The 17,735-nt window shown below is 35.1% G+C and overlaps 1 protein-coding gene across 2 annotated transcripts in view; it reads left to right on the plus strand.

The window, feature by feature from the left end:
• The window catches only part of LAMA2 (laminin subunit alpha 2), a 516,055-nt gene that overhangs the window by 471,628 nt on the left and 26,692 nt on the right, over nucleotides 1-17,735 (plus strand). The window contains exons 52-55 of one of the 2 annotated variants that reach the window (XM_032484891.1): nucleotides 2,804-2,942; nucleotides 4,903-4,914; nucleotides 7,683-7,803; nucleotides 10,281-10,457. In XM_032484891.1, coding sequence (XP_032340782.1) covers nucleotides 2,804-2,942; nucleotides 4,903-4,914; nucleotides 7,683-7,803; nucleotides 10,281-10,457 — 449 coding nt within the window. The remainder of the gene's footprint in view (nucleotides 1-2,803; nucleotides 2,943-4,902; nucleotides 4,915-7,682; nucleotides 7,804-10,280; nucleotides 10,458-17,735) is intronic. The other variant, XM_032484892.1, reaches the window with a different exon arrangement.

The raw sequence follows: 17,735 nt of genomic DNA on the forward strand, positions 1-17,735 counted from the left end.
ATTTTTAGGGAAAAAACAGGTCTAGGCACATAAATTTCTGAGTTGTCAACATACATATAAGTAGACATCAACTTGAAATCACCCAGATAGCCCAAATCTGACTCAGCCAAATGAAAATACATTAGGAAACATCAACATTTCAGAAGTGTTCAAAGTAACAGGTTCCAGGGAAGTAGACTGAGACCGGGGTTGGAAAGGCAAGAGAAGCTGGAGGAGTTGGCATTATGGAAGCCAAAAGAGGAAAACCCTAGAAGGAAAGAAATGTTAACCTCAAATACTGCATAGACATGGATTAAGACAATGGCCAAAGGATCCCATTGGGTTTGATGTAGGGAGGTCACTGTGGATTTTAGCAAGATCAGAATCCATGGAGTAGAAGGATGGGAGTTCCAGTAAGGCCATTGCTCTTTTTCAGTCACCAGATTAGTTGTTTTACATGAATTATTCTCAACTAGTTGGTAAAAGTACTGTCTCTTGAAATTCAAAAAACACTCCTTCAGGAGGCATTCCCCACCTTCCCTGAGAATCAGTTAGTAGTGACCACAGTCACTAATAAAACTGCACCATCCTCTCCAAGTGCATTAACATGGACACAAGATGGAGGACAAACACTGAGATTTCCAGCAGACTAACTGAGAGAAGAAAAGAATTACCGAAGTAAAAACAATTTGTTTATAACAATTCAACATTGAGTATAAATTACTTGTTAAGCCCCTACTCTGTGTCTAGTATTTAATAAAACCCTTACTTCCCTGCTTACCCATAAATGATGTCTAAACTCATCACCTCTGAAATTTTATGTTAATAGCTCTTCTGTAAGGGGAAGAAATAGGGCAAGAAATAAAAGCAAGTGTTAGCATTTCATAGCAGAACCCACTTCACTGCTATCGTTCATGAAGGGTAGAGTAGAGCCCTTCCATTAAATCAGTAAAAATATGCCATCTTATGTCTCTCTGCCAAAGCTAATGCTTGGGCCAGTGAGTTTCAATTCAATTGTGTCTCTGCTCTTTAATCAGTTTTTCTTAGAATGATTTCTAAAAACGCATACATTCACTCAGGAATAAGGAGGAAAACTACCTCCAGTCACTGGCTTGCCTGTGATAGAGAGACGGAATCTCATTTTCACAGGCACCATTAAAATATACACCAGGTCTGAGGAAAAAGGCTATTTTCATGTTCCAGTCAATAGCCTCATGTGAAAACTTTGCTAATCTGGATAAAAGGAATATGTATGAAAAAGTCCTGGAAACAGTTTTATATGTTTGGTTTTTTTTTTAATTTTAGCCACCAGTCTGATCAAAAAGATATGTGAGAATGAAATTAATAGGTACAAGAAAGTAATTAAATTTTTCAATCTTAACTTGCTGAATATTTTTTAATTGGGCATTAGTTTTGAGGTATTTTTTGTTGGGTCTTTATTTTTACAGAAATCTGTTTTGAGGATTATGAAGTGTTAATAGGTTTGAGTTTTTTATTTTGGTCATTTTTACAAGGCAACTATGTTTGGTTTTATTGAAGACACTTCTTTTTGGAGTAGAAGGGCTTCAGATTATAATGGAATTTTTGAGTTTGATTATTTCTCTTTGTTCTCCAAAGAACACTCTTCTAAAAGACGATGAATTGAGAGAAAATAATGTTATAAAATCAAACAAATTTGGGAGATACTTTTTGCTCTTCATCCCTCTTTTGGAGCATTTTATTACATATTAACATGTTGAGACATCCAGACAGCCATAAAATTAAGATATATGTTTAATTTTGCTTAACCTTGTGTTTGTCATATTTATTTGACCCAGGAACACCCAAGAAGCTAGTGCTCCAAAAAATAAACATTTAGAAATGCCCTTATAATCCATTGGTTCAAGTAGCCATTTTTAGACCCTTGCTAATTCAAATCCCATATCAGGCAAAGATTTAGAGGCCAAACTTGTCATGTTAATGAAATGATACCTCAATATGCATCAAGGATCCAAAATATATGAAGCAGTTAAAGGCTGGGCCTAGGCAAATGTTATGGTGAGAAAGCACATAATTCAGAAAAAGCCTAGCCTGACTCTTAAGAATGAAGAGGGTAAAATCAATGAGATAAAGGGTTCCCATCTGCTTTCTGACAAAGCAATTTAAATAGAGAAGAGTCTCTCTTCTCTCCTTTCTCGTTTTTATTTCTGAATTTGTATTCTTATCCTATTAGAAATACCTTTAGAGACCGGAGAGAAAAGCAATAGGCATGAAGACTGTACCGTGCTCAAAACACTCAGTATCCCCCGTATAAAATGTAATTTACATGGATGTGGGTCCCATCATCTTGCAGAACCAAACATTCCTGTCTCCACTTCCATGCACAGCCATCTCATCTGAATCACTGTGTGGATGAGCCCAAACCCCAGTACTTCTTTGGAAACTGAAATTTACAGAAGAAACCACAAATTCTGTACATTTCTAATTAATAATCTAATTTCTAGTTATTTATCTTAGCATTAGTTATCTTACTCTATTTTCTAACTACTTAGCTATGTTATGGAAAACTACATCAAATGGTTCTCTGCTGTCAGTCTAAACTTTCTTTTATCTTGATTGGTTTGCTTTCATTGGTTTTGCATGCTTTCTTTGTGGGTAGTTTAACAATGTGTTTCATTGATGTTATTGTTTCTGCAATTCTTAAATAGTTGTGTAAAGAACAAGTGCTTGAGAAAGTCAATGTTAATTTGAGAATTAAAGTAAATTTATCTTGAAGTGACAATGATGATATAGATGTGGTTGGTATTGCTCAAATAAAATGTTAAACTTTCTCTTTCCTTTACAGCCAACATATCAATTGTAGATATAGATACTAACCAGGAGGAAAACATAGCAACTTCATCTCCCGGAAACAACTTTGGTCTTGACTTGAAAGCAGATGACAAAATATATTTTGGTGGTCTGCCAACACTGAGAAACTTGAGGTAATTGGTGTACGTCTAGAACTGAGGATTAATTTTTAATTAACGGCCACTATGCTCACTGGAGTTCTGATGTTTCATTACAACAGAATGTCATCTAACCTTTAGTTGCAAAAAGGCCTAGTCAACAAAATCATGTACCAGGATTTAAAAATCAAAGGATTAATTTGATATCTTTGTTGAAGACATGGATGGGAATCACTGTTTTCCTCGTAGAAACTAGATGGAAAGAATTATAAAAGTTATTAAAGGTGGAAGCAAGAGTTAAATGTGGATCTTGTAATTGCCATTCTCCTTGCATGTTCACCAGAGATGAGGGCACATGGCTTAGTGTTCTGAAAATTAGTCAGTGTGCCAGGATGACCTATTTTATGGCTAAGCATGAGCACGATAATGGTGTATTGGAACTTTCTCATATGCTTGATGCTAAAGTTACATTAGTTATTTTCGTCACCTATGTCAACTTTTTTTTAATGTCATGTATGTTTCTAGATAGCAGGATGAGGAGATATATTTAGCTCATAGTTCAAAAAATAAATACAAGAAACTAAAAAGGTCAGAAAATATTTCATGTGTATTTAATTAATTTACTGCTCATTATAAAACATCTTATAAGAATAAAACTTATACAGTACCTGGTGCTCAATAAATGCTAATGCAATCTAATTACAATGGGATGGATTGTTTTGGTTAAGCCATGAGTTTACTATAAATACAGAGCACTATGTTTTTAAGTTTTGTTTTGTTTAGTTAGTTTGTTAGCTTTTGATGGCTGCAGAGTCCTTCCTAGGCATTTCTACTCTAAAAAGACACATTATGATTGGAGAAGTCTCAGGATAACTAAAAAGTCCAGTAGTCAATTATTTTCATATTTCTTAGATGAGCAGTGGAACTTCAGACTCGTTTTATGATAGCTAGCATGCAGACTGAGGCTCCCTCTCCTCCCTGTATCTAAATTCATAGACCAGCACTTGTCTTACTACCAGTCTATCAAGAGTGTAAGTTGATAAGCTTCATGGTGCAGATAAACTGGCTATGCATTTGTCTACTTGGTAATGTATTTGTGTTAAGACTATAGATTTAAAGGGTCTGGTCAGAAAAGTCGTAGATAAGAATCTACTTTGTTCCAGGGAATATTTAAATACTAAGCATCCAGCAAGTTGTTCAAGTCTAAGATTTACTTTGCAAGATCATTAACTAAATTCTCTATGAGTGAATTAAATGTAGCCAAAATAATGCTATCCAAAGGTAGTTTCTTATGTTTTTGTGATGATGTGGTTTTAATTACCATAAAGTGATTTTTAGGAATTACCTACAAAGGTGTATATGTTAACTTCATTGAGATTGGCTTATGTATTAGTTTGCAGTTTACACATCTAATGAGTCTTTATGACCAAGGTGTTTTTATTTTCACAGTGCAGCATTTCATAATTATATTTCTATGGTGTGGCATGTTATTTCAAAACAATCTTTAGATATATATTTGTGACTAATCAAAGAAGCCATGCATTCACAGGTAGCTATAATTTTGCCCACAGATAGAATCTTAATATGATAAAGTGCAAAAGATGTAGTGAACATAAATTATTTTTATATATTAAGTTCAGATTAAGTTCAGAGGTAATGAGTTCTCCTCATAAGCTACTCATGAATACTACAGCATAGCAACATTTGTGCGTTTTCCCATTCATAAGACTAATAAATATGAGTACTTTAAATTCAATTCCAAAATAAAAATTTTCTAAGAAAAAAAGTGGTGTGGGAGATGGTCACTTTTAGATTCTGTTTTCACTGCAGTCAAGGATATATGTCTGTTTTCTTTTCTGTCAGTGTTTTATATTCCTTTCCTTTGTAGATCTCTGTGAAATGCTTTTTTTTAAAGATCTATAATTAAAGTTTATTGTTCTACTAAATGAAAATGCAATTATAAGTAAATCATGTTTTTCTCTTCTCTTTGACCTAGTATGAAAGCAAGGTAAAATTTCAATTTATGCATGCCTTCTTCAAGTGCATGAGTTGGGTAAATGTGGCTTCTTAGATAAAGCAGCAATGCAGAAGCAGAGTGACACCTATGCAGCTTTGTTCATAGTACATTTCATGAGCAAGTAATGCATTCTGAGATATTTCTCATGCTGCCCTTTGCTTATAAAAAAATTCTGCTACTTAGCCACCATCAACTGGGCTCAATTTGACTTGTTTCACCAGCCGTGATGACAAATTTGCTCTGCTTATTTGTTCAACCACTTGCGCACAGTGCCTCTGGTGTACACACGCAGCAGCACACACGCCAGGGCAGCTGGTCAGGTTTATGGGCATGAATCTAGTTCTGGGGGAACAAAGTAGTCCCTTGGGTTGAACCCTGGGCTCTGGTCTCCCTGGTACCTGGTACTGTTCTATCTGCTGAACAATCAGCCTGTGCTCCCAAATGCTTACTACTGCCTGGTTGCTTTTTGCAAGCCTGCAAACATGCAAACATTTACACGGCCCTTGCACCTCTTGGCAAAGCTGCTTCTTTGTTTCCATGATTATTTAGAATTTAACTGTGGAGTCAGATAAAAGGACTCTATGGAAATGCGATATGTAAAACAAGTGTTTGTGTTAATGATGAGGAAGTCTGCGGATGGTCATCCTAGCTTCTCAGGAGCATTTTAATTCCTATTTGCAGACAGGCGTTAGCATGGAAGCTGTGAGCAGCAGGCTTCTGTTAAGTGGCTGATCAAACCCCAGAGATGTGCAAGGCTGGCGCACTCTGGCTAGAGCTACAGCCTAGTGTTTTGGTATTTCAAATCCTAACTGTGCCAAATTTCTGGAAAGGAGATAATGAAGCTGAACTGATCCAAGAAATTTTGAGAGCAAAAGCTAGACTTTCAATACCAGAAACTACACTGTATAAAAATGGAAGTGTGAAAAAAAAATGATCCAAGTTATTTTATCACAATACAGTTATGAGAACTGCCAAGTGCTGTTTGCTGAGATGGCTAAAAGGCAAAGGCTGGCTTTCATTGAAAATATATGCTAATAAAACTCTGGAATGACCCTGTGTAGCTTTGTAATTTTGCCTTTGAGGAAACCAAGGCCTATGGTTACCATTAGGAGTCTGATCACCATATGTGATTACTTATCCCCTGCGATTTTCATGATGTCAAGCTTGCTAGATCATTGTGTTTCAAAGTGTTTCTTTATCATGAAACTATGAACTGTATAAGTTGTAGGAGTGATTTATTTTAGTGATAATACCTCAGAAAAAATAGTGACAAATCAGTCTTCCTGTAAATGAAAACGTGGAAGCAAATGAACACTAAGAATGAAATTCACTGATTTCCTTCACTTTATACATGAAGAATAGAAGCAAGATTCTCACCCTCCAGTTGGCATGGTCTTCATAATAACCAGCTAACTGAACAGAAGGGGAAGACCTTGGGAACAAGTGGAAATAATCAGAGAAAATAAAGCAGCCCCAGAGAGAGAGAAACAAAAAATCCAAATACCTGGCATTACATAAAGCACCTGATACACACTGCTAGGGTTACATTTGTTTTCCCACCTGTTTGTCTTCATGCCATGTGTTTTTTATGAAGACAAAAAGGGGAATCCTGCCATCATGGTACAATGAGGAGAGAATTAATCATTATCCAAATAAGTATAATATCTTGGTATTGATTGGACAGTTTTTAAAGATGCTGATTAACACCAAAAAAAAAGGATTATTTTTTCTATTGCTATTGACCTACACTATTCAATGTAGTTGTCACTAGTCATGGTGGCTACTTAACTTTAAATTAAATATAATTAAATAACAATAGTTTGGTTTCTCATCGACACAAACTACTTTTCAAGTGCCAGCAGCCACATATGGCTAGTAATTAATGGTTTGGACAGTCCAGAAAGGAACACTTGCATCGTCACTACTGGGCAGTGCTGCTGTAGACGAAAGAGCTGTCATCACCATTGCCATCCTGCTAGCTTTTGTTTACTGCATGCTAGCCTGTTTATCCCTTTTTAAGAAGTACTCAGCAAAAAGTAAACATTCAAGTGTCATTTGGGTATAGGAGCCATTTTCAACCTTATTGGAAAAATTCAATGGATGTTTTCTGCCTTTGGTTGCTTTATTCTGTTATTGCTCCAGTATAGAATAAGGACTTTGGGGCCAATCTCTAAACTTAATCTTAAATTATCTTTTTTAGACTATATAATCCAAAAGAATGTTTCTCAGGTTTTGTTTTACTTAAAATCTTTAAGGATAAATATACTATCTTATACTCCCCCCACTACCAAAAGTCTCAGTGACAGAAATATTATCTTTTCAAGGTAAATGTTTTTAATTTTGAGCAAGATTTTATTTAACTTTTTTGATATGTAGTTTGGTTATGCATCCCTAGACAAGTGCCTGCTCTTTGGTGGAAAAAAAAGGAACGCATTTCATTATAGATATGAAGACTTAAAAAGTCAGTTAAGTCCTGTACCTGGTATTTAAATGTAGTAGGTGAGATTATTTTTTAAAAGGAGAGGAAGATGAATTACATAAAGAGTCCTTCTGCAGAATAGTGCTAATATCCACTTATCCAACTGGTAGATAATGGAAGCATCGTTTGCTGGATACATGTGTGCACGTGTACACTGTGTGAGAGACATGCCTGCCTGTGTATCAGTTTGCTTCACATGGCTTGCTTCCAGTAGTCAGGGACACTATACTGCCCTTGCCTTAATGATACTGTTTTTGTTTTCCATTTAATTTTTCAACAGGCCAGAAGTAAATTTGAAGAAATATTCTGGCTGCCTCAAAGATATTGAAATTTCAAGAACTCCGTATAACATACTTAGTAGCCCTGATTATGTTGGTGTTACCAAAGGATGTTCGCTGGAGGTTGGTCTCAGTGGTTTCCTAAAGACATTCGTATCAAATTTCACTTGCTTAGTTTGGGTCTTTTATAGGGATCAGTCCTTGTTAATATATTTTAAATTCCTGCTGACCCTAGAATTAGCCATGCATAAATGATAAAGCAAGAATGAAGTACTTCTGTAAATTTCTGTGATCAGCTGAAGTTAAGAAAATGACATTATAAAGACCCCAAATTGTGAACCAGTTTTCCACATGTACAGAACTTTATAGCACATGTTTTTAATATGAATCTCTTCTGGTTCTCTCTTCCTTTCCAGCACCATTTTTCTCTTTTCCTCATTTTTGTCATCTATTTTAGATTTCTTTTCCTTCTTGTATTTTAGATAGCTTTATTAGAATCCTTAAATAATTTTTCTGGAATGTGCCAGGAGTTTACACAAATAACACGCAACAGTGTACACTCTAATCATTAGTGCATAGAATCTTGTCCAGAGCTTAGAAGTCAAAACTCCTTTCCTTTCACATACTGGGAACCATCTACAAAGACCTGGATTTGATGTGACTGCAAAGTTCCCTGTTATCAGGTATCTTCAGCATCTTTCCTTTGTTGCCAAAGCAGCCCAGCAGGTCCCTGATTCCACCTGACTATTCTGCACTGACTCTACAGTAGGGGCTGACCCATCGGGGAGAGAAACACAGGTCCCAGCTCTGCTCTCGTATAATATCTGTAAACAAGAGCCAACAGTCATCAGCAAATGTTAATAAAAATGTTACAGGGATTCTAAAAGTGATGAGTTTGTTTTAAAAAGAAAACATTAAATATATCATACTTACAAATTTTTAATTACCCTGATAGGACACAACTATTCATTTTGGCTGCTTTCTCCAATTAAAATTATTTTAAAGCATTTCAATGGGAAATAAAGAGATTTGGAGGGGAAAAAAGTAAATTACCACTGAGCCATGAAGTTTAAAGACTGGAACAGAGCTTTCAGGGTCTTCATTGTGCCTAGTTACAGTCTCCAACTTGGAACTAGTCACAGACATTCACCCCAAGAAGCGTGGGAATAAGAAAAAAAAAGGAAACACATACTAAATTGATCTCTGAGAATCCATATTGGCCTCTTAAGGAAAGTTTTACTGAGAGTTTTAATCTTCCAAAGACTAACTCTCATCCACATGCAAAAGACATTTACATGAGGATGAAAAGCTGTCTAGAAAATGAGTAGCCTGTATGTGTGGAAATGATGGTTCTGTAAAGGCTTCTCAGTAACCAAGAGTTATTTGCAACTAAAATATGAAGCAGAAATTTGATGTGGATAAATAATGAAGAGTCTACATAGTAGTTTTAGTTGGACTATTCAAAATGCAATGAGTTGAAAATTGGAATAGAAAACAGATTGTACATTGTACAACACTTATGTCACTTAACTGGGCCTGAAACACTTTGGGGGGGGGTGGATTCTGCATTAAAGGATTCCTTGTTTTCACTCCAGCAAAATCTGGGACTTTCAAAATGAGCACTTTAAGTACTCTAAATGCCCAACTACATGGGCTTGCTGAAATAAATCCTTGCATATTCATACACGGGAATGACCTGCCATTAAAAGTGATGATGAGGTCTATGTTTGCTGACAGAGAGACATCCCCGCACAAGTGAAGTGAAAAAAAAGAAGTTACACATGATCATGCCTGTCATAACTCAGTTTAAATACAGAAAGGAGGAGCGAGGAAGAGGGCAAGGTTGTAAAAGCTAAAATGAGTGAATGAATGCATGCATGCATAAATGCGTGAAAGAATGGGTTATAAAAAGCTATATGCTTCTATCCAGCTTTGGGAGGGAAGTGGTTTTTACTTTCTCCTTTTTGCGTTTGGTTACCATCTAAAATGTTACTGTTTTAAGTTTCTTATTAGCAAGGACAATGATACTATTTTCATTTTGAGAAGAAACCTGGACTATGAAACATTTAATTTATTTATTTTTTAAGATTAAGTTGTATCTGATTTTTTAAAAAATTCCTCAAGAGTGTGTTTATACATTTGATAGCAGTGAACATCTTTACCTTGGACTCATCACTGAAGAAGAATGCAGACAGAGACCAGGGTCAGACTCAGCTATAAAACATAAGCAATTTGTTGGTAAAGGGTATTGAAGAGATTAATTAGAGTGTTTTTAAGGGAGACTTTGCAAGATAGATTTAAACTGAAAGAAAATATTATCTACCAGTGATCGTCTTTTATATTTTAAATCAAAAGTTCTAGAATAAAGCATAGGCCAGAATTCTTATTTTAACCCAAACTGCTCAGAAAATTCAGAGTTACAGCTGGAAATAGTGTTTCTTCAGTTGCTTTTTGGTTCTCCACGTAACTGCGTTTTCTTGTGTTCTAAAATGACAATGTATTTCATAGTAACATTAAGCGAATTGAGGAGGGTGAGTGAGATAGAGAAATTTAAATTTTCATTTCTAATGCTTTCTTCCCTTTTTTCTTTTTACACAAAGAACGTTTACACAGTTAGCTTTCCCAAGCCTGGTTTTGTGGAGCTGTCCCCTGTACCAATTGATGTAGGAACAGAAATCAACCTGTCCTTCAGCACCAAGAATGAGTCCGGGATCATTCTCTTGGGAAGTGGAGGGACACCAGCACCACCTAGGAGAAAACGAAGGCAAACTGGACAGGTACCCTCACACCTAGTTAATTAATGCATTTTCTTTAATGCTTATCTATAATGATTATTTTATAAAGAGACTGATGAGGCATTTAGGGTTTATACATTGTTTTTATATTTTTTGATTTGCATTATTTATTTCCACTACCATCTTCTTAGGACAAGTATCTTCACGAGGATTTTTCTGTTGGTCAATTCTAAGTGCAGACACACTTGTATTTACATCCATATTTTATGTATGAGTTTTGCATATATAAAGAGAGAAAGCTTAAAATATATTCAAATTGCATTAATCTTCTCTTCTCTTTAAGTCCAGTTTCCTACCAGATCTGTAGGTGACCAGATAGATCCTTCAAATAATTTAAATTGGAATTTAAATTCCTTTAGGATCAGTTACCCAGTTACCCAGTTTCACTAGCAAACATGATGCAGTCTGTTTAAGCCTAACCTGTTCCACCTTCTCTGGACACACCTGGCTAGGAGAAGGCGAAGAGAGCGCAACCAACACAGGCATGGACAACAGTGACATTAAAATGACATTAAAATAAAGCCTACACAGTGTCTGCTTTGTAGGGCTGTGAACAATTTTCATACCCACTAGTCATTTGATTCTGTTAAAAGCTCAGCTGTCCAGATCTAGGCACCATAGCTCTTTTTTTTTTTAACATTTTTTTATTGAGTTATAGTCATTTTTACAATGTTGTGTCAAATTCCAGTGTAGAGCACAATTTTTCAGTTATACATGAACATACGTGTATTCATTGTCACTTTTTTTTTCACTGTGAGCTACCATAAGATCATGTATATATTTCCCTGTGCTATACAGTATAATCTTGTTTATCTATTCTACATTTTGAAATCCCAGTCTGTCCATTCCCACCCTCCCTGCCCCCTTGGCAACTGCAAGTTTGTATTCTATGTCTTTGAGTCTGTTTCTGTTTTGTAGTTTTTTTTTTTGTTTTTTTTTTTTTTTAAGATTCCACATATGAGTGATCTTTCTTTCTCTTTCTGGCTTACTTCACTTAGAATGACATTCTCCAGGAACATCCATGTTTCTGCAAATGGTGTTACATAGATGGTTTTTATGGCTGAATAGTATTCCATGGTATAAATGTACCACATTTTCTTTATCCACTCATCTGTTGATGGATATTTAGGCTGTTTCCATGTCTTAGCTATTGTAAAAAGTGCTGCTGTGAACATTCGGGTACAGGTGTCATTTTGAAGTAGGGTTCCTTCTGGATATATGCCCAGGAGCGGGATTCCTGGGTCATACGGTAAGTCTATTCCTAGTCTTTTGAGGAATCTCCATACTGTTTTCCACAGTGGCTGCACCAAACTGCATTCCCATCAGCAGTGTAGGAGGGTTCCTTTTTCTCCACAGCCTCTCCAGCATTTGTCATTTGTGGATTTTTGAATGATAGCCATTCTGACTGGTGTGAGGTGATACCTCATTGTAGTTTTAATTAGCATTTCTCTGATAATTGTGATATTGAGCATTTTTTCATGTGCCTATTGATCATTTGTATTTCTTCCTTAGCAAATTGCTTGTTTAGGTCTTCTGCCCATTTTTGGATTGGGTTGTTTGTTTTTGTCTTACTAAGTCATATGAGTTGCTTGTATATTCTGGAGATCAAGCCTTTGTTGGTTTCATCTGCAAAAATTTTCTCCCATTCCATAGGTTGTCATTTTGTTTTACTTACGGTTTGCTTTGCTGTGCAGAAGCTTGTAAGTTTAATTAGGTCCCATTTGCTTATTCTTGCTTTTATTTCTATTGCTTGGGTAGACTGCTCTAGGAGAACATTTTTGAGATGTATGTCAGATATTTTGCCTATATTTTCTTCTAGGAAGTTCATTGTATCTGGTCTTATGTTTAAGTCTTTGATCCATTTTGAGTTTATTTTTGTGTATGGTGTACGGAAATGTTCTAGCTTCATTGATTTACATGCTGCTGTCCAGTTTTCCCAACACCATTTGCTGAAGAGACTATCTTTATTCCATTGTATATTCTTGCCTCCTTTGTCGAAGATTAGTTGACCAGAAGTTTGTGGGTTCATTTCTGGGCTCTCTATTTTGTTCCATTGGTCCAGATGTCTGTTTTTGTACCAATACCATGCTGTTTTGATTACTGTAGCTCTATAGTATTGTCTGAAGTCGGGGAGAGTTACTCCTCCAGCCTCTTTTTTTTTTTCTTCAGTAATGCTTTGGCAATTCTAGATCTTTTGTGGCTCCATATAAATTTTATTATGGTTTGTTCTTGTTCTGTGAAATATGTCCTGGGTAATTTGATAGGGATTACATTAAATCCGTAGATTGCCTTGGGCAGTATGAGCATTTTAACAATATTGATTCTTCCCATCCAAGAGTATGGGATATCTTTCCATTTTTTTTAAGTCTTCTTTAATTTCCTTAATCAGTGTTTTATGGTTTTCCATGTATAAATCTTTCACTTCCTTGGTTAGTTTTATTCTTAGGTATTTTATTACTTTGGGTGCTATTTTACTTTTTTTTTTTTAACATTTTTTATTGATTTATAATCATTTTATGATGTTGTATTAAATTCCAGTGTAGAGCACAATTTTTCAGTTACACATGAACATATCTATGTACATTGTCACATTTTTTTCTCCGTGAGCTACCATAAGATCTTGTATATATTTCCCTGTGCTATACAGTATAATCTTGTTTATCTATTCTACAGTTTTGAAATCCCAGTCTATCCCTTCCCACCCTCCGCCCACTTGGCAACCACAAGTTTGTATTCTATGTCTATGAATCTATTTCTGTTTTGTGTTTATGCTTTGTTTGGTTTTTGTTTGTTTGTTTTTAGATTCCACATATGAGCGATCTCATGTGGTATTTTTCTTTCTTTTTCTGGCTTACTTCACTTAGAATGACATTCTCCAGGAGCATCCATGTTGCTGCAAATGGTGTTATGTTGTCAGTTTTTATGGCTGAGTAGTATTCCATTGTATAAATATACCACATCTTCTTTATCCAGTCATCCGTTGATGGACATTTAGGCTGTCTCCATGTGGGTGCTGTTTTAAAGAGGATTGTTTCTTTACTTTCTTCTTCTATTGATTCATTGTTAGTGTAAAGAAATGCAACTGATTTTTGAACATTAATCTTGTAATCTGCTACCTTGCTGAATTCTTCGATTATTTCTAGTAGTTTTTGGGTGGACCTTTTACAGTTTTCTATATATAGTATCATGTCATCTGCATATAGTGGCACTTTTACCTCTTCTTTTCCAGTTTGGATCCCTTTTATTTCTCTCTCTTGCTTGATTGCTGTGGCTAGGACTTCCAAGACTGTGTTGAATAGGAGTGGTGATAGTGGGCATCCTTGTCTTGTCCCAGATTTTAGTGGGAAGCTTTTGAGTTTTTCACCGTTGAGTATTATGCTGGCTTTAGGTTTGTCATATATAGCTTTTATTATGTCAAGATATGTTCCCTCTATACCCACTTTGGTGAGAGTTTTTATCATAAATGGGTGTTGAATTTTATCAAGTGCTTTTTCTGCATCTATTGAGATGATCATGTGGTTTTTGTCCTTTCTCTTGTTGATATAATGTATTACATTGATTGATTTGCATATGTTGAACCACCCTTGTGTCCCTGGGATGAACCCCACTTGATCATGATGTAAAATTTTTTTATGTGTTGTTGGATTCTATTTGCTAATATTTTGGTGAGGATTTTTGCATCTATGTTCATCAGTGATATTGGCTTATAATTCTATTTTGGGTAGTGTCTTTGCCTGGTTTTGGTATCAGGTGATGGTGGCTTCATAGAATGAGTTTGGGAATATTCCCTCATTTTCAATCTTCTGGAAGAGTTTGAGAAGGACTGGTATGAGTTCTTCTTTCTATGTTTGGTAGAATTCCCCAGTGAAACCGTCAGCCCTGGACTTTTATTTGTAGGGAGGTTTTTTTATTGCTAATTTGATTTCATTTCTAGTGATTGGTTTGTTCAAGTGGTCAGTTTCTTCTTGACTGTATGTTTCCAGAAACTTGTCCATCTCCTCTAGTTATCCATTTTGGTTCCATATGGTTTTTCATAATATTCTCATATGATATTCTGTATTTCTATGTTTTTTGTTGCAATTTCTCCATTTTCCTTTCTTATTTTGCTAATTTGTGCTCTCTCTTTTTTCTTCTTTGTGAGTTTGGCCAGAGGTTTATCGATTTTATTTACTCTTTCAAAAAATCTGCTTTTGTTGTGATTAATTTTTTTTTCCTTTTTTTTTTTTTTTTAGTCTCTATTATATTTATTTCCTCCCTGATCTTTATTATTGCCTTCCTTCTGCTGACTTTCGGGTTTTTTGCTCTTCTTTTTCTAATTCTTTTAGCTAGTGGGTTACTTTGTTTATTTGAGATTGTTCTTTTTTGAGGAAAGCCTGTATCGCTATAAACTTCCCTCTTAGCACTGCCTTTGCTGCATCCCATAAATTTTGTGTAGTTGTGTTTTCATTTTCATTTGTCTTGAGGTATTTTTAAATTTCAACTTTGATTTCATCATTGACCCATTGTTTTTTTTTTTTTAATAGTGTGTTATTTAAGCTCCATACTTTCCTTTTTTTCTCCTTTGTTTCTCTGTAGTTGATTTCCAGTTTCCTGGCATTGTGGTCAGTAAAGATGCTTGAAATAATTTCTATCTTCTTAAAATTGTTGAGGCTTCTTTTGTAGGCATCATAACACTTTACTGCCTTGGTATTCCTCCAGTACTTTCAGTCACATTTTTAAAGATTTAAATTTTTCCACTTAATCTAGCTTTTCTCAGTGAAAGAGTTTTTAGGAATTACCTGGTCTGCCACGGTCAAAGCTTAGAGTGCTTAAGATATATGTCCTTAAATATGCACACATCCTTGTAAATCAAGGTGTATTGTTTGTGATTACATATTTTTCAATCACTTTTAGCATTTAAAATTTAGTAATTGATAATATTATATGATAATATTACTCTCTTGTCCTGCAAATAAAAGAAAGACTAAACAAAATATAGTTCACCCTTGAACAACATGGGTTTGAACTGCACAGGTCCACTGATACAGTGTTTTTTTTAATAGTAAATATAACAGTACTCCATGACCCTAGGTTGGTTGAAACTGAGATGCAGAACATCCAGTACAGAGTAACTGTGTGTAGGGAGGGCCAACTACAAGTTATACTCGGATTTTCAACTTTGTAGAGGGTCAGAGCCCAGTGTTGTGCAAAGGTCAACTGTATTGGCAAATAAAATCCAAAGATGTATAACTGTGAGTAACTTGCATTATCTCAGGAACACAAAGGTGGTTAGATATTAGAAAATCTAAGAATCATATAAGGATCTTGATAGATGCAGAGAGAACTTTTGGTAAAACTTAACACCCATTCCTGATTAAAAACATACAAACAAACAAAAAAAAAGACTTGGTAAACCTAGAGGATGGAGCTTCTTGATAGAAAAACGTTATAAACATTCCCTATAAAATCAAGCCCGAGAAAAGGATGAATATTCACTGTACCAGTCTTAGCCAGTCTTAGCCAGTGCAATAAGTAAAGAACAAGTAAATAATAGTGTAAAAGCAAGGATGTAATTTAAGAATAAATATAACAGAACAAATGTAAGACCTATATGGGGAAAATTATAAAACTTGTTGAAAATTACAACAGACTACTTATTAAAGTCAACATGTTAATGGGGAGACTCAGTATTAAAAGTATATCAGTTCTTCACAAAATGGTATGTAGATTCAGCTTCAATGAAAACACCACCTTATCTTTCTGTCAGTCAGGACAAGCTAATTCTAAAATTTATATCAAAGATCAAAAGCCCAAGAAAGTCCTGAAATAGAAGAATAAGTTGGTGGGCTGTCCTACCAAATACTGGCTAGAGTTTTGAATCATAGTAGTGTGGTGTTAATTCATGGATAACTCTGTGTTAGTGGAACAGAATAGAGAACCGTGAATATACGCGAACATAGATAGAAATGACATTTAGCAATAGGCAGCATTGCACATCATTAGGAAAAAATGAATCTTTTAGTGAATGATTCTGAGGCAATTGGTTAACTATATAGAAAAAAATGAAATAAATCTATTCACACCAAACAGAAAAATAAATTCCCAATGAATTGAAGTCTTATATATAAAAGGAATTTTTTTTTTTTTTAATTTTAGGAGAAAATAGAGGTTAATCTTTGACCTTAGGGGGAAAAAAAACTTAGTGAAGAAAAAATTTTTTTAAATTTTTTTTGAAGAGTAGAGGGAGAAAAGTGTTATTTTTATCTCATTTTATGCTGCACATAATAAGCACTGACTAAATATAAAACATAAATGCTCTCTTAAATGCTTTATCTTTTAATTTTAAAAAATAAAATTATTTTCAAATTGTTACAACTGATGAGCTAGTTATAATAAGGGGACCAGATCAAACATTGTGAAATGGATTTCCGCTGAAGGATGTGTTTCCTAGGTCATGGTCAAATAATTAAGCACCACCTTAGGTTTCGGATTTCTCCTCTTCAGGACTAAATAAATGGACTTAAATCACCAGCTTTCATGTTCTTAAAATAAACACAGCTCTCTCTCTCTCTCTCTCTCTCTCTCTTTGTATATATATATATATTCCCATTAAAACAATTAAATGAGAAAATATTAACTACTGTAATACAAAGTAAATTAAAAATAACATGTTCATGTTTCAATGTATCATTTTAATGGTAATGAGTATCTAGTTTTTAAAATCTGTTAGTAAATGCTATCTGAAAGAGGAGACAATATTAAATAGTTCATGTCTGTTGTAGAACCAATACTGGTTAAACCAACATACTTTATTTTTCAAAGCTACCAGTTTTGATACCCATAGGGTCATTTGTGATTATGTTCTGCTGAAGGGGTTTGAAACATCGAGCAATCAGCTAAAAATTTTTTTAATTGAGTGAGCACTTGGCAGTTGCTCCTTTGATGGGTGGCGAGCACTAACCCACATCCTCTGGACAATTTGTGTTGGACAGGCAGCTGCATAGATGATTTTGTAAATTATTAGAGACATTGTGATGTTTGACTGAAACCATCTCCACCACCTCAGGTGACTTGTGGAGGACCGAATGATCACCCTGCAGCAAATGCCCCCGTGCTCCACAAGAGAGGAGCACGCATGGCATAAGCTTTGGGGACAAGGACTGCATTCACACTCCCTGGGGTTCATAATCTGATCTCAAAACCATACTGGTTGCTATAGTAACAGTGGCAAGAAGAAAGCAGTCGTGTTTGTGGCTGAAAAATTGTCTTCCTTCTTTCTAA

The sequence above is a fragment of the Camelus ferus genome, chromosome 8, assembly GCF_009834535.1.
Source record: "Camelus ferus isolate YT-003-E chromosome 8, BCGSAC_Cfer_1.0, whole genome shotgun sequence".
Lineage (NCBI taxonomy): Eukaryota > Metazoa > Chordata > Mammalia > Artiodactyla > Camelidae > Camelus > Camelus ferus.